This window comes from Heterodontus francisci, chromosome 4, assembly GCF_036365525.1.
Source record: "Heterodontus francisci isolate sHetFra1 chromosome 4, sHetFra1.hap1, whole genome shotgun sequence".
NCBI classification, from domain to species: Eukaryota; Metazoa; Chordata; class Chondrichthyes; order Heterodontiformes; family Heterodontidae; genus Heterodontus; species Heterodontus francisci.
Window position 1 is genome coordinate 182941160 of NC_090374.1, and position 22279 is coordinate 182963438.

Below are 22279 nucleotides of genomic sequence, written 5' to 3' on the forward strand. Positions count from 1 at the left end.
CCAAAACAGCGCCACCTACCGATAGCGTTGTCAACAAATGCAGTAACGATTTATGATGGGTTTGGCGTGCCTGCACGCTGAATTTCCTCACTGTCAGTCTGCTCACATCTGCAGCAAAAACCTCCCGAGCCGCCTGCTCCCTCCAGCAGAGACTGCCTGACCCCTAAGGCCCGATCTCAACAGCCACAGTATCCTCAGCCTTCCGTCTGGAAACAGCTGCAGTAAAAAAAACATCCACCGGGGAAACAACACTCCCGGCAGTCAGTGGCGGTTAGAGGGTGACACCAGGGGGGGCAGTCAGTGGCGGTTAGAGGGTGACACCAGGGGGGGCAGTCAGTGGCGGTTAGAGGGTGACACCAGGGGGGGCAGTCAGTGGCGGTTAGAGGGTGACACCAGGGGGGGGCAGTCAGTGGCGGTTAGAGGGTGACTCAGTCTGTGTTGGGTGTGGCTTCTTTCGGCATTTATATTCTTGAACAATATTTTGGCAGCAGTTCTTTGACTGTATTTGGGAGTTGCGGGCTTTGTGCTCATGGTTGTCGGAGATGGGTTGCTGTGGCGGCGATGAGGTGAGTGATAGAAACCCCACTCTGTCTGTGTCTCAGTGGTTCAATAACTTTGTTTTTTTTTCCTGTCTGATTCTCCTTTTTCTAACCTCGCTGAAATCTTTTGATTCCAAATTCCTCAGTGCAATGATCTGCAGTCATCTCTTTCGAAATCATAATGTACTCAAGAAAATCTCTCAATGTTTATTTTGCACTTGTCAGCCGTCTGCGTCCATTGAGGATTGTTTTATTTAAAAATTTGCGGCATTTTTAATTACGGGGGAGATAAATGATCTCACTTTAACTATAATTATCCAAAGCGGTCTGATCCCTTCACTGGCAGTTTGTTGATTATTTCATTTGTGGGTGGCTGGTATGCAGTGATTAAATCCAGCAAAATTGTAACTTGTGCAAACTGGAGGGAAAATCCATCAATTATCTTTTAGGCAGAGGTTATAATAATCCCCTCCATGTTTTCTGATTTGGCCAAATAATTGTTTTAGCCCTTCAGAAATGAAAAACATCACAACAAAAATATTTGCTCATCGCAAGTGAGGGAATGATTTGATTAGAAGCGTGTTTCGTTGAAACAAAGGAGTAATTCATTGTGTTTTTGTGAGCTATGGGTGAATGAGGTCCATTGTATTGGAGAGGAGCTATTGGAAAGAACAAGAGAGCAAGGTTAATTTATGTAAAGCATGTGTCTACACTTGAGTTTTGTGTTTGAAGAAACTTAGCAGCACTAATATTTACGATTGCAGTCAATGGTTCTGCAAAACCAGTAATTATTGACCCAGAGGAGTGAGACAACAGCGTTCATTGATATGAAACAGCACCAGTATTAGTACTTTCGGTTTCCCTTTATTTCAGACTGATTTTTAAAGTGCAACTCTCGTATTTGAAGGAGGATAGTGCAAAAGCTGGAATGGCACACTGATTTATTCTGTTGCAGTTGTATTTTCATCACCCTGTGGTGAGTTTTGACACACCTTGCAGAATCTTTTGGAGTTTTGATGTGCAGGTAAAAGGTTACTTTTTTAATGAAGATAGTGCCCTCTTAAACAGTAATTGTTCAAGTAAGGTTTGCCATTTACCAATGTAACTTTTTTTTATTCATTCACTGGATGTGGGCTTCATTGGCATTTTTGTCCATCCCTAATTGCCTTAGAAAAGGTGGTGTTAAGCTGCCTTTATGAATGCAACTGTGTGACTTAGGTTGGTTAAGAGGCAGCCAGATTGCTGTGGGTCTGGAGTTACATATAGGCCAGCCCAGGTAAAGATGGCAGATTTCCTTCCCTAAAGGATGTTAGTGCACCATGGCTTTTTATGACAATCTGGCAGTTTCATAGCTTTTTATTCCTGATTGATTTAATTAGCTGAATTTAAATTCCCCAGCTGCCATGGGGGATTTGAGCTTGTTTCTTGAGATCATTAGCCCAAGTCTCGAGGTTACTAGTCCAGCAACATAACCACGATGCCATTATTTGAACTGTTTGTCCTGGGAGTAGCAATATTGTGTTCTTAAGATACAGACAAGCAGTGGTAAACAGGAAAAGACCCTCTGGGCCTGTCCCAAAAGTTGAGATACCTTGTATATCACAATATATACACTCTGCAACCCATCCGAAACCATGTGAACTGGCGGAGGAGAGAAAACCCATCGATTAAAAACTCGGGTCAATTTGGGGGAAAAAGATATAGGAAATTCCTCTGTTCTCCCAGGCGATTGAAACTAGTCCAGGAAATTACTCCTTTCCTAATGATTGACAGTAAAATACTTGCGAGTTACATGAACTAACGTGCTAGCTTTGCTATATTTTCTCCCTAATGACTGCGTTCCTGTGCCCCTTTCAAATTGGCTTCCATTTGTTTTCTCCTTTTTGATACTGCAGCCTCTTTCTCCATCCTGGTGACTTGCCCCTTCTCCCCCCAAGTGCTGACAGAACTTGCCACATCAGTGCTACGAACTATAGGACTTGACCAACTCCCACCAGTTTTACTGTTGAGGCCTGCCCTCGACAAACGCTCCCAGTATCTGCTGAATCACAATGATAGGCTGATGGGGCTAAATGGAAGAGGGTTGGATGAGGTTTGAGTATGGCGACATTGACCAGTTGGCAGAAAAGCCTGTTCCTGAGCTGTAGACTGTGTGTCCACCAAATGTTCCCAGACCATGCCTGAGTGCCTCAAATCTCTGTATTTCCGAGTTCACCCAGACTCCACATATCGAGTCTCCTGCCCCCTACCTGTCAAGTGGGCCCAGAATGCTACCTGCTCCTTCCCTATGTGCCCTAGGCTCAGCTCCCACCGAATGCTCTCGGAACCGGTATCCCGAGAAGTTCCAAGACTGCAAACCCTTCCCTTTCTCCCCAAGTCCTCCTTTATGCCTGTTGCAGGTTGCTGTAGATTCACTATCCTTTGTTGCCTGCTGGTTTCTTCCATTTTGCCCTCTCCGATTTGCGTCTCCAGCATGTCTGCTCCACTCTCTTTCCCTTGTTTGTCATTTCCTGGGCGCCCTTTCGTGTCTGTAGTGTCTGTCTACAACTTTATATATATTCCACAATCATAGTGTGCTTCTTTAAAAGAGTACACATTGAATACAACTCATTTAAAGGAACATAAATGAGAGTCATAAAGGTTGATTGAGATAGAACAGGGAGGAATTATTGATGGGGAGACTTGCACAGTGAAATACACAGCGAGAACAATATTCCAAAACAACACAATGAGAAAACTATCAACAACAGAAAGAGAGTGGAAGAAAGTGTGAGAGACATTTGCACGAGGAGGTGTTTCTTTTTCTGCAGGAACAATGGCACGCATGGATTCGTTGTGCTGCATACTAATCAAGACAACTGACTTAGTTTTCACAGAAAAAGTGGATGGAGTTGCGTAATTCGATCCCTGAAACACCAGTTTAAAATCCTAGAATGTCATGCACCCAATATATTCAACAGCCACAACAGTTTGTATTTATATAGCGCCTTGAACAAGAGTAAGATGTCCCAAGGCACTTCCCAGGAGTATAATCAAAATGTAGTCACTGTTGTAATGTAGGAAATACCATATGTCATTTAATTTTCATGACATCTAAAGGATGTCAAATTTGAGTGGAGCTGATTGCAATACACATGATAGAAGTGCAAGTTGTTGAAGGGTTCTGATGCTTTAAAATGTATAACTTTATTTAAATGTTTCATTGCTGTGTTTTGAGGTTGCCAGTGTTATGTCTGGTGATATGCTGCATACAGCCTTTATCGCCTTGTGGACCACACCCATTCATTGCAGATATAATTGAAAAGATTTGCTGTGGTAACTTATTCCACACAGCAATAAGAGTTGAATTTCAATTCTACCCGTAATTCTAATTATTTTTCAGTGAAATGTAGCCTGAACTGAGATAACATATGAGCCGTAGTTTTTTTTTATTCATTCATGGGATATGGGCGACGCTGGCCAGGCCAACATTTATTGCCCATCCCTAATTGCCCTTGAGCAGGTGGTGGTGAGCTGCCTTCTTGAACCGCTGCAGTCCATTTGGGGTAGGTACACCCACAGTGCTGTTAGGAAGGGAGTTCCAGGATTTTGACCCAGCGACAGTGAAGGAACGGCAATATAGTTCCAAGTCAGGATGGTATGTGACTTGGAGGGGAACTTGCAGGTGGTGGTGTTCCCATGTATTTGCTGCCCTTGTCCTTCTAGTTAGTAGCGGTCGCGGGTTTGGAAGGTGCTGTCTGAGGAGCCTTGGTGCATTGCTGCAGTGCATCTTGTAGATGGTACACACTGCTGCCACTGTGTGTCGGTGGTGGAGGGAGTGAATGTTTGTAGATGGGGTGCCAATCAAGCGGGCTGCTTTATCCTGGATGGTGTCGAGCTTCTTGAATGTTGTTGGAGCTGCACCCATCCAGGCAAGTGGAGAGTATTCCATCACACTCCTGACTTGTGCCTTGTAGATGGTGGGCAGGCTTTGGGGAGTCAGGAGGTGAGACTCAGGATTCCTAGCCTCTGACCTGCTCTTGTAGCCACGGTATTTATATGACTACTCCAGTTCAGGTTCTGGTCAATGGTAGCCCCCAGGATGTTGACAGTGGGGGATTCAGCGATGGTAATGCTGTTGAATGTCCAGGGGAGATGGTGAGATTCTCTCTTGTTGGAGATGGTCATTGCCCGGCACTTGTGTGGCGCGAATGTTAATTGCCACTTATCAGCTCAAGCCTGGATATTGTCCAGGTCTTGCTGCATTTCTACACGGACTGCTTCAGTATCTGAGGAGTCACGAATGGTGCGGAACATTGTGCAATCATCAGCGAACATCCCCACGTCTGACCTTATGATTTGAAGGAAGGTCATTGATAAAGCAGCTGAAGATGGTTGGGCCCAGGACCCTACCCTGAGGAACTCCTGCAGTGATGTCCTGGAACTCAGATGATTGACCTGCAACAACAACAACCACCTTCCTTTGCGCTCATTATGACTCCAGCCAGTGGAGGGTTTTCCTCTGATTCCCATTGACCTCAGTTTTGCTAGGGTTTCTTGATGCCATACTCTGTCAAATGCTGCCTTGATGTCAAGGGCAGTCACTCTCACCTCACCTCGTGAGTTCAGCTCTTTTGTCCATGTTTGAAGCAAGGCTGTAATGAGGTCAGGAGCTGAGTGGCCCTGGCGGAACCCAAACTGAGCGTCATTGAGCAGGTTATTGCTAAGCAAGTGCCGCTTGATGGCACTGTTGATGACACCTTCTCTCACTTTACTGGTGATTGAGAGTAGGCTGATGGGGCGGTAATTGGCCAGGTTGGACTTGTTCTGCTTTTTGTGTACAGGACATATCTGGGCAATTTTCCATATTGCAGGGTAGATGCCAGTGTTGTAGCTGTACTGGAACAGCTTGGCTAGGGCCGCGGCAAGTTCTGGAGCACAGGTCTTCAGTATTATTGCCGGAATATTGTCAGGGCCCATAGCTTTTGCAGTATCCAGTGCCTTCAGTTGTTTCTTTATATCACGCGGAGTGAATCGAATTGGCTGAGGTCTGGCATCTGTGAAGTTGGGGACTGCAGGAGGAGGCCGAGATGGATTATCAACTCGGCACTTCTGGCTGAAGATTGTTGCAAATGCTTCAGCCTTGTCTTTCGCACTGATGTGCTGGGCTCCCCCATCATTGAGGATGGGGATATTTGTGGAGCCACTTCCTCCAGTTAGTTGTTGAATTGTCCACCATTCACAGCTGGATGTGGCAGGACTGCAGAGCTTCGATCTGATCCATTGGTTATGGGAACGCTTAGCTCTGTTTATGGCATGCTGCTTACACATTATGGCCCGCAGATCGTCCTGTGTTGTAGCTTCACCAGGTTGACACCTCATTTTGAGGTATGCCTGGTGCTGCTCCTGGCATGCCCTCCTGCACTCTTCATTGAACCAGGGTTGGTCTCCTGGCTTGATGGTAATGGTAGAGTGGGGGATATGCCGGGCCATGAGGTTACAGATTGTGGTTGAGTACAATTCTGCTGCTGCTGATGGCCCACAGCGCCTCATGGTTGCCCAGTTTTGCATTGTTAGATCTTTTCGAAATCTATCCCATTTAGCACGGTGATAGTGCCACACAACACGATGGATGGTATCCTCAATGTGAAGGCGGGACTTCGTTTCCACAAGGACTGTGCGGTGGTCACTCCTACAAATACAGTTATGGAGAGAAGTATCTGCAGCAGGCAGATTGGTGAGGACGAAGTCGAGTATGCTTTTCCCTCGTGTTGGTTCCGCCACCACCTGCCGCAGACCCAGTCTAGCAGCTATGTCCTTTCAGACTCGGCCAGCAGTGGTGCTACCGAGCCACTCTTGGTGATGGACATTGAAGTCCCCCACCCAGAGTACATTTTGTGCCCTTGCCACCCTCAGTGCTTCCTCCAAGTGGTGTTCAACATGGTGGAGTGCTGAGTCATCAGCTCTGAGGGAGGGCGGTAGGTGGTAATTAGTAGGAGGTTACCTTGCCCATGTTTGACATGCCATGAGACCTCATGGGGTCCGGAGTCGATGTTGAGGACTCCTAGGGCAACTCCCTCCCTACTGTATACCACTGTCCCGCCACCTCTGGTGGGACAGGACATACCCGGGGATGGTGATGGCAGTGTCTGGGACATTGTTAGCACAATGAGTTATCGTGTCTTTCCACTAATGTATAAATTGTATCCTTTGTCTTGTACATCTTGTCCTTATTTCACGGAGTCCACACTCGGGAGCTCAGTGGCGTTAGTTTATATAAAAGTGGCTTCAAATTCCTGTCAGTATTTAGAAGCAGTATGATAATGGATTTTATGGCCTGTTTGTTTCAGCTCATGCACTGAATTATAGATGTTTTGGCAGCTTGCGTAACAAATGATTTTTAGTTTCAGTATTAAAATTTTCTAAGTCTTTTGCTTTTAGTTTACCGTTGGACCGCAGAGCTGTAGTCCTGCTTGATTCAATATGTAAAAAAGAAATTTCAAGATGTGTATTCTCTTGCTTAACATAGCAGAGTTAGTTTATGCTTTAAGAGCATAGCTTCATCACAGTGCTGATTAATCTCTAGTGCGTATTTTCGAGAAATTTGCAAATTTAGTCCTGACAATGTTACTTAAATTACAATGGATTAAAAGCAAAAAAAAAGGTAGTGAAGCTAGTTTAAGCTGAAGGAAATTGAGGTGCTGGGACCAGATGAGGTACAGCTGAGGATCCAGAAGGAAATTGGGAAGGAGTAGTCATAGGCACTAGGAATTATATTTCAGGGTTCTACGGAGAGTGGATGTGCGTTGCAGCACTGGAGTGTGACCAAGATAGTACTTGTTTTCAGAGTTAACATAAGTAAGGTCAGGTAGCTTAACATCTACAGTCGGGAAGATTTGGGTATCTTTAATTAGCCATGACATTGCTAAATATTGAGATAGAGGAGAAATAAGAAGTAACTGACTCCTTTTGAGGAGGTGACAGTTATGGTGAGTGGGGGAAATGAGTTGGGCAGTGGGTGAGTTGTATATGAACTTTTAGAAAGCCGTTAATAAAGTATCACCCAAGAGTATGGAAATAGGGGAGGGTGATACATTTGGGTTAAAAGGTGGTTAGCATGAGGGAAAGAAAGTAAGAGTTATAGGTAGTTTCAAAGTGGACAGAAGTGGATCACGGTGCCCCCATTGGGTTCTGTTCTGGTATTGCTTCTGTTCACTGTATGTCAATGATTTTTATTAGAGGGTTGTGGGCATGGTTTTCAGATGATACTGTTCCGATCAGGTGAGAAAGAGGTCTAGGGTTCCCTTTCAGCCTTCACTTGGTCTTAATGTAACAGGGTTTAATTTTAAACTGTGTTTTTAGCTCTGTCTTGGTGAATCCTTGTTTACCGCTTTCCGATTATAAGGCAAAGAAACCAGCATAAACAGGCTTTCTCAAGGTTTAATGAAGAAAAGTTGAAGTTTATTAAATTTAAACTCTAATTCGGTTAACGCCTACAGATACACGACACACCCCTACGCTAGCATGCATACATAATGCATACATGCAAATAGAGACAGAAAAGAGCAGAATAAAAATGAAGTGGAAAAGTTTGAGGCAATATCTGAAGAGTTTTTGTTAGGGTTCTTTGAGCTCCCCGTAGAGTCCTTGATTGTAGGTAGATCTTGCTTTTCGTTGGGGCCCAGTATTGTTAAACCTTGTTCACTGTAGGAGACTTTTCTCTCTTGGGCTTCATGTGTCTTCAGTGGATTCAGAGGCTTGTGAGAAAGAGATGGGAGCAAACAGACAGGAGAGAGATCTTCTCAGTCCAGGAGCAAACAGGCTTTCCGCCCAAACTGTGTACACAAATTCAAAAAACTCAGGTTGCCCATCAGGTTAGTCATGTGACTAGCTGGTTTGACCATGTCCGTTTGTGTATTGGGCCATCCTGGCAGTCAACCTGGAATGCAAGCTCCCCTATTTTCAATGTCTGGTGATCAAAAGTCCATTGTTGGTTGAATGTGTCAGGGAATGGCTGCTTTGTCTTTCCAAACACTGTCTGTTAATATGCAAATGTCATTCCAGCCATGGCTGATCTGTTTAACAAGTCCTTTCTTCACTGCAGTAACAGTTTAAAATCAATGTTCATGACAAAATTTATGTGCCTCATTCTTGGCAGGTGGAGGCCTAGCATGACAATACTAAAATAGACATAAGAAGTAATTCTAATGATCAAAGGTTAATTGCAAGGGGAAAATTATAAGATGATAGAATGGGCAAAAAGTGGCAGATGGAATTCAGTGTCAGTAACATGAGGTGGTACATACTGTTTTTTAAATCAAGTAATTATAAATGCAAGTTCTTTCCATTATAATTTGGGGAAATCTCAATGATGTAGGAGAGCAGAGGGATTTGGGACTTAGGTTCACAAGACATTAAAAGCAGCATCTCTAATAGATAAGACCATTGTAAAAGGTAATGGGATATTGGGTTTTCTGGAATAGAATGCAGAAGTCGAGATGTAATAGTGAATCTAAAACCTTCGTAAGATCACTGTTACAATGCTGTTTGTAGTTTTGTGCTCTGCTCTGCAGAAAGGACATTGAGGCATTAGAGAGGTTGGAGCACAGATTCACTAGGATGCAACCTGGTATGTGGTAATACAAAGATAGACTTGGAAAAATACTGGTGCTGTTTTCATAACAGAAGATTTGATTTGCCAAAAAATATGAAGGGTGGGGCAGATTTGATAGAAGCAGGCTGTTTCCAATCTTTGAGGGGTCTAGAACAAAGGATTTAAGATATTTAAGAGCAACTGTTAAAGTTTGGGTTAGAGAACAGAAGAAGCCTTTTATACAGTTGTGAGGCTGTGGAATGTGCTCCTGGTGTTAGTGATTGAAGCAGAGATCATAAATCATTAAGTAATAGATTAGAAAGAGGAATTAGGGGCTATGAGAATAGTGTGGGCACATGGGATTTGGATTACTTTTCATGTAGGATACTCATCATCAAGTTGGTTGGACCAAACAGCCCATTTCTGTTTTGTATTTTCCTTCAATTATATATACACCATATAGTAAAACGTTTAAAAGCAGTGAGATTTGGAGTTCAGATGTAGCCAGCTTTAAAAGTGGGAGGTCAAGTTACTAAAGTTGTAAAAACAAGAAGTGTGTGTTGGCAAGATAAATGTGACAGAGGAGGATTCACCATGGAAACAGTAGCGAAGATTTTGTCAGTCTGGAAAAGGTCAGTATTGTTTTCAAAATTAAACTAATGAGACCCTGGGTTGCCCTGTGGTGTCATCAAACCAAAGTGGGTCCTTTTCAGAGGGGTACCACTAAAAAGGAACAAAACCATAAAACAAAGGAAGTTGCTGAAATTACATAATCCTAATATCCAGTATACACTCAAGTCCCTGCGGTGCACACGGTTGCAGAAGCCCTCAGGTGTGCTGGCGGACACAGTTTGCTCCTTCTCCAGGGCCACCTGGATGCAGGTAAGGCTGCGGAAGAGAGGCAAGCAGCTAGAGCGACAACTCCCACTGACTGCATGCGACCTGAACCTGTAAATGGCCCTTGGCCAGGAGCAGGTCCTCCAACTTTTCCCCCTTCCACACTGGGGGGCCAGGGTACAGGAGCTCAGTAGCAATGAGCGACAATAGTGTAGTAATGGTAATTCTCTGCTCTTGTCTGCTAACATGACAATGTAAAAATCTAAACCATTGTGCGGTATGTTACAACAAAAGAACAGTGTTACAAGAGAGCTAGGAACAGATGCACTGGTGCCAAAAGTGATAATTAAAAAAGACATTTTGGAGCTGCTTGGGTTCCCAAGGACAGAAGACTGCTCCACTATAAAAGTACGGACTGGACAGTAAAGTATTGGGACAAAGCCTGAAGTGTCAGACTGCGGGTAGAGAAATAAAAACACAAAGTATTGGAAATACTCAGCTGGTCTGGCAGCATCTGTGGAGGAAGAAGCAGAGTTAACATTTCAGGTCTGTGACCTTTCATCAGAACGCCATAGATGCTGCCAGAACTGCTGAGTATTTCCAGCACTATGTTTTTATTTCAGATTTCTAGCATCTGCAGTATTTTGCTTTTATTGCAGATAGAGAAACATCGAACTTGACTCTTCCTGTGAGTTAGTGTGTGGGAATGTGAAAGATAAAGTTAGTGTGAGAAGGTGGGAAGCAGGAAGTTCCATGATTGAACACCACCTAAAATGGACTGCCAGCAAATATTGAAAAGATCTAATTAAGCTAACAAAGCATATGTGTAATAAACATATTTTAGGGAAATGCAAAGTACTGAGGAAAAGAGATGAACTCCTACACTGAGAAATGCAGGATTAAGCAACATTGAGCAATGTAGGTATGAACTGGGACCTTGGATTTGTGTCGAAACTAATAATGTGACATCTGCTGAATCAGGATGAGTGACAGATCAGACAAAGAAACTGTGGGAGTAGTTGTGTTTTAAGAAAGGTGTACATATGTAATGAAGTGCTTTGTCGCTGAACTCCGTATTAGGAAGTATCTGGATGTGAACTAGCATTCAATAAGTCTTCTGCAGGGTAAGTGGATAGATTATCACTTGAATTAAACTGATTTCTGCGTTTTGAGTCTTCATTTATGAATGTGGATCACTCCAGTGTTTCATTAATCGGGGGAGAGAGTAGTAAAAAATGCTAAAGCTATGCAAATCATTGGTTTGGCTGCAGCTAGAATGTTTGTATGGCTTTACTCGAGGAAGGATTTCAGTGCCACAGAGAGGTGGCATAAGTGGTTCACTGATGCCAGGGATAAAGCTAGTGCTTATTTGTTGAAGTGAGGTCCATTGGGCAAGCTGCTTAACCCAACCCCTGTGGATTTGTTAAATACATTACACAGCCAATATTTTCTTGCAGTTGGAATAGTTAGATTGTAAAAATTTGGAACACCACTGGAGGTTTTGATATGGCTTTCAGAGTAGGCCAGCAAGATTTTAAAACCTTAAATGTATTTCAGCACTGGGCTTTCATAGTCAAAGTCAGTGTCAAGATACTGACTGCTGGTTATGCAGGATTGTACTTCAGGATTTGGGGTATTAATTGACCGTGGACGTCTGCGCAATGATTATGCAAATGAGTAACCTCCCATTTGAGCTGACTGGCTGCTCGTAATTCCGATCATCTGGGCTGCAGTAATTCTGCTGTTGAAACTAAGCTGAGCTCCCTTCCACACATAACCCAATGCATTTAATCGCACCAGAGGAATCTTGCTCAGTGGAGAGAACTGTTGATGAGAAACCTGTGTCAACGTGCTTTAAGCGCCATTAAATAACGAGAAGAGACACACCGATCGTTTAGTTGTTGCAAGCTGAATGTTGAAACTATTTCTGGCAATAGACACCTCAGTTGCTGCTATGTGCATGATTATTTGAAATTCAGTATTCCTGTATTTACATTACATTCACTGATCTGCAAGTACTTCAAATCTATTGTGATTTTAAAATATTTTGCTCAGGCAATTTAAAAAATAAAAATTTCAAACACATCCACAGTAGAAGAAATCCTTATGTAGAGATGTTTAAAAACCTGGCAATGTGCTGAGTAACATGACCACCGTATAATCTTAATAGGCATTAATAACATCTGTAGTTAATTACTTTATTTCCTCCCCTAGTTAATGAGTACTTTTCTTCCTTGAAAAATCATTATTGTAGTTAGTACTCAAAGTGGCGTGCCTACAGAAGCTTCAATTTGTTGTCATCTATTGGTTTGATTCAAAATGATAACTGAAGCTTTGGGCCTTCAGTGACCTGAGTGGAGTTTCAAAGAGTGGGGAGGGGGGAATATGGTAGAAGTATTATATCGCTCCATTACTTCCGATAATCCCTTAAATTCATTGATAACCTTTGGGGGCTGCAGCAAGGATAATACTTGTTGCCCAAATTGCCAATAGTTTTCTAGGTTCTACGCCCTTTTTCTCTCTCTTCCCCCGCCCCCCCCCCCCCCCCCCCCTTGCCTCCAACCATTCATTTCATCTTGATCTCTTCAGGTCTCTTTATTCAAATGTGCTCCACCTTAGCAGATTCTGCATGGCTGCATTCACATGGATGTGGACGGAATATGCTAATTATCAGCATTTAACACAAGAATAAACCAAGAATCGAGATTCTTCAAGGAAAAGCCCATGTATTTACTAAAACGCAAGTTTGAACTGCAACGTTCAAAAGGTTTTCATCCTCCACCCACCAGAATCTTATCAATTCATTCCCACTGGTTCAACAAAGGCGTAGGCTTTGAAGTGGTGGGGGAGGGAGGCAATTAATGTTTTGGCCCAGTGTCAACTGGTGCCATAGTGCACATTGCGATGCTGGGCCCCCACCGACAAGAATGAGGCATATTAATTTCGCTATATGGACATTAAATTTCAAATTGTTGCTGGGAAGAAAAGGCCTGTTACATGGGTAGCCAGACTTGGATGGAGGACATTTGCATACCAATAGGGTCAAGAGAGGTTACCTCCCTTATCCACTTATTCTAAAATGGACTTTGAGCACCAGGTATTGTGTGTAAGAGGAGCATTCCAGAGACTGCTAAGGTGATACAGTCCACAAACTGGTTAAACCAGCTGGTCACATGCCTAACTGGCTGGTCCAGGTTTTTTTAAACTAGCCACAGGGTTTGTGAACTCAAAGACTGTTGGCTCCTGGAGTGAGAAGACTCTCCTGTCTGCTCCCATCTCTTTCTCACAAGCCTCTGGACCCACTGAGGCCACATGAACTTCAAGAGAGAAAAGTCTCCTACATTGAATAAGGTTTAAGAAGAATACTGGGCCCCAACGAAAAGCAAGACCTACCTACAATCAAGGACTTGACCGCGAGCTCGAAGAACAGTAACTAAAGCCATCTTCAGATATTGCCTCAAACTTTTCCACTAAAAGCTAAAAGAAAAAACAGTGTTTAGAATAAAACCCTGTTACAGTAAGACCAGGTGAAGGCCGAGAGGGAACCGTAGACCCCTTTCTCACTGGGTTGCAACAGAAATTTGGGGGCTACCGTCTTGGATTTTATCCACAAATGAGAGAAATTGGAAGTGGGAAGCCAAATTGTTTCCAATCAAAAAAGAGCACGATTCCAATACAGGTTTTCTTGTGGTTGTATGTGATTGAATACGAGCATGGCTGCACCTGAAGCGAGTAGCTCCCCAAGACAGGGTGAAGTAACTTGGGATAAGTTAAAAACACTGTCTATGGAGGAGTTGAGGAGAATGGCTGAGTGGTGTGGGATCACTGTACATGGCAAGACTCGGAAGTCTGAACTCCTAAGGCTAGTGGCCAGCCATTTTTTCCTTTGAATCTGAAGAAGCAGGAACAGGGTGAGAAGTAGGCTCTGACAGGGTATTGCTTGCAAAGATACAATTGGAACAGAGGAACCTTGAATTAGAAGACAGGAAAAGAGAAACAGAGAGACAAGTGAGAGGGAAAGAAAGAGCCTTCCAGAAGGGACGTGAAGACAGAGGCAGGAGAGAGCGAGAACCTTTCAGAAAGAATGTGAAGAGAGCTGAAGCAGCTTAAGTTAACTAGAGGGGGGCGACAGAGCAACCCCAGTGAAAGCATGGCCAATGTGAATGAGCGTAATTCGGGGCTGGGTATAGAATTGTTAAAACTAGCTCAACTAATCCCAAAATTCAATGAAGAACATGTGGAAGTGGTTTTTGTGTCTTTTAAGAAACTGGCAAGGCAGCTAAAATGGCCAGCTGAATCCTGGCCTCTTTTTTTTAGTACAAAGCATGCTAACCAGAAAAGCCCATGAGGTTTATTCCCTGTCGCCAGACGTGAGTTCATCAGATTATGAACTAACAAAAACTGCTATCATTGGGGCATATGAATTAGTACCGGAAGCCTATCGCCAAAAGTTTAGAACCCTTCGGAAGCAAGCTAATCAAACTTATCTGGAGTTTGAAAGAAGTAAGCAGCTGGCTTTTGACCAGTGGCTGAGGGCTCTCAAAGTACAGCTCAGCTATGAGAATCTCAGAGATGTAATTCTGTTAGAGGAATTTAAACACTCTCTCCCACTCTCCATAAAGACCCATGTAGAGGAGCAGCAAGTTCAGAGAGCCTGGCAAGCGGCCATTCTGGCTGATGAGTTTGCTTTAATTTATGTCGGTTTCCCAGGAGAAAACCTTTCCTAGTCACCCCCACAAATCCGAAAAGGACAAAGGGTGGGAAGGTGATAGGAGCCCAAGCAGTCCTGGGAGAGAAGGAAAAGCAGGAGACACAGTGGGCCCTCCTATAGCCAAAAAGGAAGGTGCTGTGAGCAGGAGTGAGACCTGGAGACCTGTGTGCTTCCATTGTAATAAGGCAGGTCATCTAAAAACTGGCTGCTGGAAACTAAAGGGGAAACCTGTAGGGTTGATCAGAGCACAACTGCTCAGTGAAGAAGGGACCCTGATGGAAAGCACAGCGGAACAAGTTGTGGCTTTAACTGCAATAAGAGTGAGACCCAGGAAGCTTACTGCTTCAAGTGCAGGAAAATGCAATAGGATTCCTGAAGGTTGTCAGGGTTTTGTGTCTGAAGGGAAAGTAACCCCATACCCCTCGAGTGGGGCAAGCAAGCCCATAGTAATTCTCAGGGACATGGGCCACTAGATCTCCTTTACTGGGAAAAGGCCTGACCTTTTTCACAAAGAGTGCAGTGAACATCAGAATGGTGGTGAGTGATATTGGAGGGGAGTGTATGCCTGTACCTGTACACTGGGTGCAGTTGGAGTGCGACCACTAGTTCCAGGACTGGTGACCGTAGGGATTGTCCCTAGTTTGCCTGTGGATGGGGTTGACCTGCTCCTAGGTAATGATCTGGTGGAGTGAAGGTGGTAGCCCCCCCAGTAGTGAAAGGAAGACTGCAGGAGTTCAGAGAGATAGGGCAGTGGCAGGAGACGGACCCCTGCAGTTTCCCTGAATGTGCAATGAATCAAAGGCATGATGAAACCAGCTCCCTGAGAGGAGACTGCATTGGCACTGCAGGCAAATGACCATGAGGTCTGTCTGTTCGAGACTTTCTTTGAAACGTTAGAAGACCCAGGAAATGAGTTAAATAAATCTTCCCTGGCTGAGGCTCAGCGAGCTGACCCAGTATTGAGAGTTAGCACAGGCTGCCCAATCTGAAAGTGAAGCAGAGGGAGTCCCTGATTGCTACTATTTAAAGAGTGAGGTACTGTTGAGGAAATGAAGTTCTCCTCACAGACTTGAGAACAAGGTGTGGACAGTTAGTGGTGGCGCAGAGGTACCGGAGAGAAATAGTAAGAACGGCCCATGAGATTGCAGTGGCTGTACATGCCGGTATACGAAACAGTGAGACAGTGGTTTGACTGACCAAAACTCCACAAGGATGTGTTGGAGTACTTCAGGAGTTGTCACATGTGCCAGGTTGAGGGAAAACCCCAACCTACAGTGAAACCTGCACCCCTAAGTCCTGTACCGATGTTAGGAGGACCCTCCAGCAGAGGGCTGTTGAACTGTAAGGGACCCCTGCTGAGAACAAAAGGGAACAGGTGGGCACAAGGCTGGCAAAAGTTTAGAAGGGGAAAAAGTGACCAAGAGGGCAGGTTAAAGGAAGTCGGGGAGGAATCCCAGATGAAAACCCCCGCTGTCCGGTCAGCCAACTTTGAAAAATGTGAAAAGCTAGACCCCACATCCTCCTATGTGAATGCAGACACTAGAAGCAGCCCACTAGAGTTGCTGACTGGCTCTGCAGGTTCCTGTAAATGCTAAGAAAGATCTTTCGGGGGCAGAGAAACCATGAGGGTGATGCCTTACGTAGTCAAAATGTCACAGGGGAGTGCAGTAGACTCTGCACAAATACCTGCAGGCAGGAGTGTCCCAGAGAACAAAGGGGAGATTAGCAAAGAATCCTCCCCCACAGACTGAAAAAAAGGAACCACACCCATCCCCTGAATTCAGAAGCCTTGTGTGACTCAGCAAAGCACTGAAAGAGAGTTCAGGATAGACCCACTCACTACTGACTCACCTGGAAAAAAAAATTCCAACTCCGGGCTTAATTAAACCTAAGCAACCAAAAGACATCCTCGGCAGTCATGGAAATGAGCAAACTGAAGAAAAATCTCCCCGAAGAACCACATGTTTACTGGGATGCCAAAAAAAGGGCAGTTTAAAGCAACACTGCTACCAAGAAAAGACAGGCTGTAATAAGTCTTAGGATTTATGAATGAATGTGAATGACTGAGACAGTATCTTATATTTTTCTCACTCGACCCTTTTTAATGAAATGTGCTTTTTTACAAATCACATTTTATTCTGCTGGGTGTGGAGATGTCATGCTGGGCCCCCACCTGCCAAGAATGAGGCATATTAATTTTGTCATATGGACGTTAAATTTCAAACAATTGCTGGAAGAAAAGGCCTGTTGCATGGGCTGCCAGACTTGGATGGAAGATATTTGCATACCAATAGGGACAAGAGAGGTTTGTTTGTTTATTTATTTATTTAGAGATATAGCACTGAAACAGGCCCTTTCGGCCCTCCGAGTCTGTACCGACCAACACCAACCCATTAATACTAACCCTACAGTAATCCCATATTCCCTACCACCTACCTACACTAGGGGCAATTTACAATGGCCAATTTACCTATCACCTGCAAGTCTTTGGCTGTGGGAGGAAACCGGAGTCCCCGGCGAAAACCCACGCGGTCACGGAGAACTTGCAAACTCCGCACTGGCAGTACCCAGAATTGAACCCAGGTCCCTGGAGCTGCGAGGCTGTGGTGCTAACCACTGCGCCACTGTGCCTCCCATTTTCAAATGAATACTTCCCTTATCCATTTATCCTAAAATGGACTTTGATCACCAGCTGTTGTGTGTAAGAGGAGCATTCCAGAGACTGCTAAGGTGATGCAATCCACAAACTGGTTAAACCAGCTGGTCACATAACTAACTGGCTGGTCCAGGTTTTTTTGAATTAGCCAGAGTTTTTGAACTCGAAGACTGTTTGCTGCTGGAGTGAGAAGACCTCTCCTGTCTGCTCCCATCTCTTTCTCACAAGCCTCTGGACCCAGTGAGGACACATGAACTTCAAGAGTGAAAAATCTTCTACATCGAACAAGGTTTAAGAAGAATTCTGGGTCCCAACGAAAAGCAAGACTTACCTACAATCAAGGACTTAACAGCGAGCTCGAAAAATAGTAACTAAAACCATCTTCAGATACTGTCTCAAACTTTTCCCTTTATTTCTTCTCCTTTCTGTCTGTATCTGTATGTGTGTATTGCATATGCATGCTGGCGTGGACTTGTCGGGTATCCATAGGCGTTAATTGAATTAGAGTTTAAGTTTAATAAAGTTCGGCCTTTCTCCTTTAAACCTAAGGAGACCTGTTTGGCTAGTTTCTTTGCATTAAAATTGGAAGTTAGTGAACAACGATTTACTAAGGGGGAGATAGAAAAAAAAATGGTGTGTTTAACATAAAACCCTGTTATACTAAGACCAGGTGAAGGCTGAGAGGGAGCCCCAGACCCCTTTCTCACCGGGTCGTAACAACGTCTTAGAGTTTATTTCAACAAGGCTCAGGATGTAGCACCCTCCTCTTTGTGTGAGGAGTGTGTGTTCAAGTTCCGCTTCAGATCATCTAGGTTGACACTCCTATACAGTACTGACAGCTACTTTGTCAGGGATGAAGTTTTCAGTGGTTCAGGAGGAGGTTGAAGATTCCATGGTACAATCTGAAGAGCAGAGAGTTCTTGTGTTTTGGTCAACATTTGTTCCTTAACCAATAGCACCAAAAAGAGATTAACTGTTCATTTTTTTTTTCATTTAGCGATACAGCACTGAAACAGGCCCTTGGGCCCACCGAGTCTGTGCCGACCAACAACCACCCATTTATATTACCCTACAGTAATCCCATATCCCCTACCACCTACCCACACTAGGGGCAACTTACAATGGCCAATTTACCCATCACCTGCAAGTCTTTGGCTGTGGGAGGAAACCGGAGCACCCGGCGAAAACCCACGCAGTCGCAGGGAGAAGTTGCAAACTCTGCACAGGCAGTACCCAGAATCGAACCCAGGTCCCTGGAGCTGTGAGGCTGCGGTGCTAACCACTGCGCCGCCCTGATTATGCGATAGAAGTTACGCTCAGTGTTCAGTTACCAAATATACCTGGAGCTGAAAGCCTTAAATCCATTTTATTACATTCTAATTCTTTGGAGAATCTTGTATACAGTTAAAAATATTTGTACTCTGGGTGACCTGGAGATATTCTAACTTCATTTTACTGCAATTTGTGAGGTCTTGCTGTGTGCATAGCAGCTGCTGCTTTTAAGTCACTACATTTGAAAGTAATTGGTTTATAGGGATTACGTCGAATTTACAGGGCCGAAACAGGTCATTTTTGCTCCAAAGCAGCCTCCTCCCACCTGACTTTATCTCTCACTATCAGCAAAACCTTCTCTTCCTTTCTCCCTCATGTACTTATCATGCTTCCCCTTAAATGCATCTGTGCTATTTACCTCGACTACTCCGTGTGGTAGAGAGTTTCACATTCTCTCTGGGTAAAGAAGTTTCTCCTGAACTTAATTGATTTATTAGTGGCATTCTTATATTTATGACCCCTAGATTTAGATTGATCTGATCCTTTTAGATAACTTTGTAATCTGGAGTTTTACAGGAATTGAGGCTTGCTGAGAGAGCATGACAGGAAATCCGGAATTAATGAACAGGAAATAACAGACTGTGGATATGCAAGTGCTCACCCCACCTTGTAATGCCAGATCACAGAATTGTTCCTTATATGCAAAACATTGAGACATTTTCTGCAAGATGTGACGAGTGGCTATATAAATGCAGGTCTGCCGCATAATATGGAGTAGGACCTTGTGAGAACCGCCTATTTATAATGTTGTGATCGCTTTTTTGCACATGATTTCCCAGAACCTTTTCTAACTAGTGTGTAGAGCAAGCATATTGTTTAAAGTAATGCCTACCACTTTGGTAATCTGTCACCTGAGTGTTATAGGAAAGAATGTGTATTTGTTTTTGTACCCTCCAGTCAGTGCCTTCAGCTGAATGAAACTACAAGCATGAACTTGTCCCCAAAAACTGCACAAACACAGTGCTCCTTTTTTTTATCGAGGCGGTACCAATGCATTGCTCACAGGCTACAGTAGTATAGTGGCTATGTTACTGAACTAGTAATCCGGAGGCTTTGACATTTGTTTAAATTGCACCATGGCAGCAGGGAATTTAAATTTATTAAATAATTCTGGAATAAAAATGGTGTATCAGTATTGGTGACTGAAACGACTGTATTGTTGTAAAAACCCACCTGGTTCATAAATGTTTTGGGAAAGGAAATCTGCTCCCTATGTTCCCTGTAAGCTGCGCAAATGCGCAGCAACCTGAAAGTTCCCGCGCACCAGTCAACCCCTTTAAGTTACCATGCATATGTGGCCACGCAAAAAAAAATTAAGGGGCCGCGTACTTTCATAAATCATCCTCGCACTCCCAAATAAATTAGAGAATGTTGGTCCTTACCCTGTCTGACCAATATGTGACTCCAGACCAACAGCAATGTGGCTTACTATTAACTGCCCTCTGAAATTGCCTCGCAAGCCACTCATTTGTATGCTAGAAGGTGGCTCCCCACCACCTTCTCAAGGGCATTTAGGAATGGGCAATAAATGGTGGCCTTGCCAGTGAAGCCCATATTCTGTGAATACATTAAAAAAAAAGCAGTGATGAGCCACAGCATTGACTGAAACTACATCAGGAGGATTGAAAGTTGAGTGTTGGACAAATAGTCAGAATTTCCGAGGCGAGATCCAAGTTTTTATTTATTTATAGAATATGACTCGGGTCTCTAACCTTCTCCTTAGTGCGAGCTACTTCTAAATGAAAATATCATGAGCCACTTAACCATATATTCAAAGAAAAAATATAAATGAAAACTAAATATGTAGCTATTATAATTGCAGTATAATATATTTAATATGAAGGAAAACTGATCTTATTTTTATTTCAATGTGGCACTTAACACTGCATGCAAGCTTGGTGAAGAGTTTTTTTTATTCTTTCATGGGATGTGGGCGTTGCTGGCAGAGCCAGCATTTGTTGCCCATTCCGAATTGCCCTTCAATTGAGTGGCTTGCTAGGCCATTTCAGAGGGCAGTTAAGAGTAAACCACATTGCTGTGGGTCTGGAGTCACATATAGGCCAGACCAGGTAAGGACATCATATATCCTTCCCCAATGAACTAGATGGGTTTTTACAACAATCGATCATTTCATGGCACCATTGCTGAGACTAACTTTCAATTCCAGTTTCAGAACTCTCCACAGATGCTGCCAGACCTGCTTAGTATTTCCAGCACTGTTTATTTCAGATTTCCAGCATCTGCAGTATTTTGCTTTTATTCTTATTGAGGGTGTTTGAAGCTTACACCAGGTGTTTATGAAGACTCCCCGCCCACTCGCCGGCTCCATTTCTCTCATGCACTCGACGGTTTCTCACCCTCTGCGGATGCGACACGACCGCCTCCGTCCAGCTCCAGTCACCGCCTGCTTCAGTCGTTGCCTGCACTGCGTGTGCTCCAGTCACTGCCTGCGCGATACTTGGAGACCGTCAGTGAGCTACTAGTAGCTTCCAATCGACGTGTTGGTGGCCCCTGATGTGACCAGACAAAAAATTACTATAGACTTAAATAGTTACATTCCACACAGTTCCAGAAATTAAGGTTGAGGTGGGGTCAGAATTGGTATCTAATGGCTATCAAGACTGTAATAAAACTCCCCTATTCTGTTACAATCTGTTGCACAGATACAGACAGTACCTATTTGCCGTATTTTGCAATTTGGTAAACCTTTTAAGCTGTTTGTGGGAGAGCAAAATCAGGATTAATTATAGTTTGGCATGGATGGTTTTCCCCAGATGTATCCAGTTCACTTACATTTATTTTTCAAAATTCTATCTGTCCTTGAGTAGAGTACAAGCAGGGTTGGGGGAGGAATGTCAAATTTTTTAGTTGAAAGACCCCTTTTCAAATGGATTAATAATCACGGACCCCTCCATCTAAATTATAATACTCAATATGAAAATGCATACAAAGAGAGTTTTAATAATGCTTTTAAGAAAACAGGTATTTACTTACAGATATCAGAGTTGGGTATACCTGTTTCCCACTGCAGTCTTATCTGCTTGATTCATGAATGTCATTCTCATTCTATATAAAAACCAAGTTTCTTGCTTCTTTTGAAGAAGTGGATGGAATTAAAGAATGTGGTTTCTCAATGCACTCAAAAATCCCATGTAATTAAAAGTAGAATTTGGTTTACTTAGTCTGGTAAATCAGTGGCCCTGCATAGCTCTGGCACGTAGGCTGGAGGATGGTCTGAGGCTACTTTGCCAGCTTTGTGTGTGTCGTTGAGTGTACCAATGCAAGAGGCCACAAACTTGGTTAAAATTTGCCATATTGGTCCACACGGCTAAATAACTCAATGTCTTAAGCAGCAACGGGTGGTCCTGAGAGCTATGTGGTGGCAAGATTGAGATCCAAGCCCTGACCACAGCATGCTGGGAGGTCATCCATGTCACCCACCCAACACTGCTCAGTCAGGACTTCCACGTTATTTCCCGGATCTCCTGGAAGGTCAGTCCAGTTGCCCAGTGATCCATGGACCCCAATTTGAGAGCCACCGTCCTGGAGAAGAAAAATTATCTATTGAAGTGGCTTTTGCAATTTGAATAATTACAACTTTGTTGAACTTGATCAACTGGTTTATTGCATCA

General features: G+C 43.7%; 1 protein-coding gene across 1 annotated transcript in view; it reads left to right on the top strand.

The window, feature by feature from the left end:
* Positions 1-366: 366 nt before the first annotated feature.
* Positions 367-22279, top strand: part of LOC137369453 (choline transporter-like protein 1) — a 99974-nt gene continuing 78061 nt past the window's right edge. The window contains exon 1 of the mRNA XM_068030686.1: positions 367-566. Coding sequence (XP_067886787.1) covers positions 543-566 — 24 coding nt within the window. The 5' untranslated portion in view covers positions 367-542. The remainder of the gene's footprint in view (positions 567-22279) is intronic.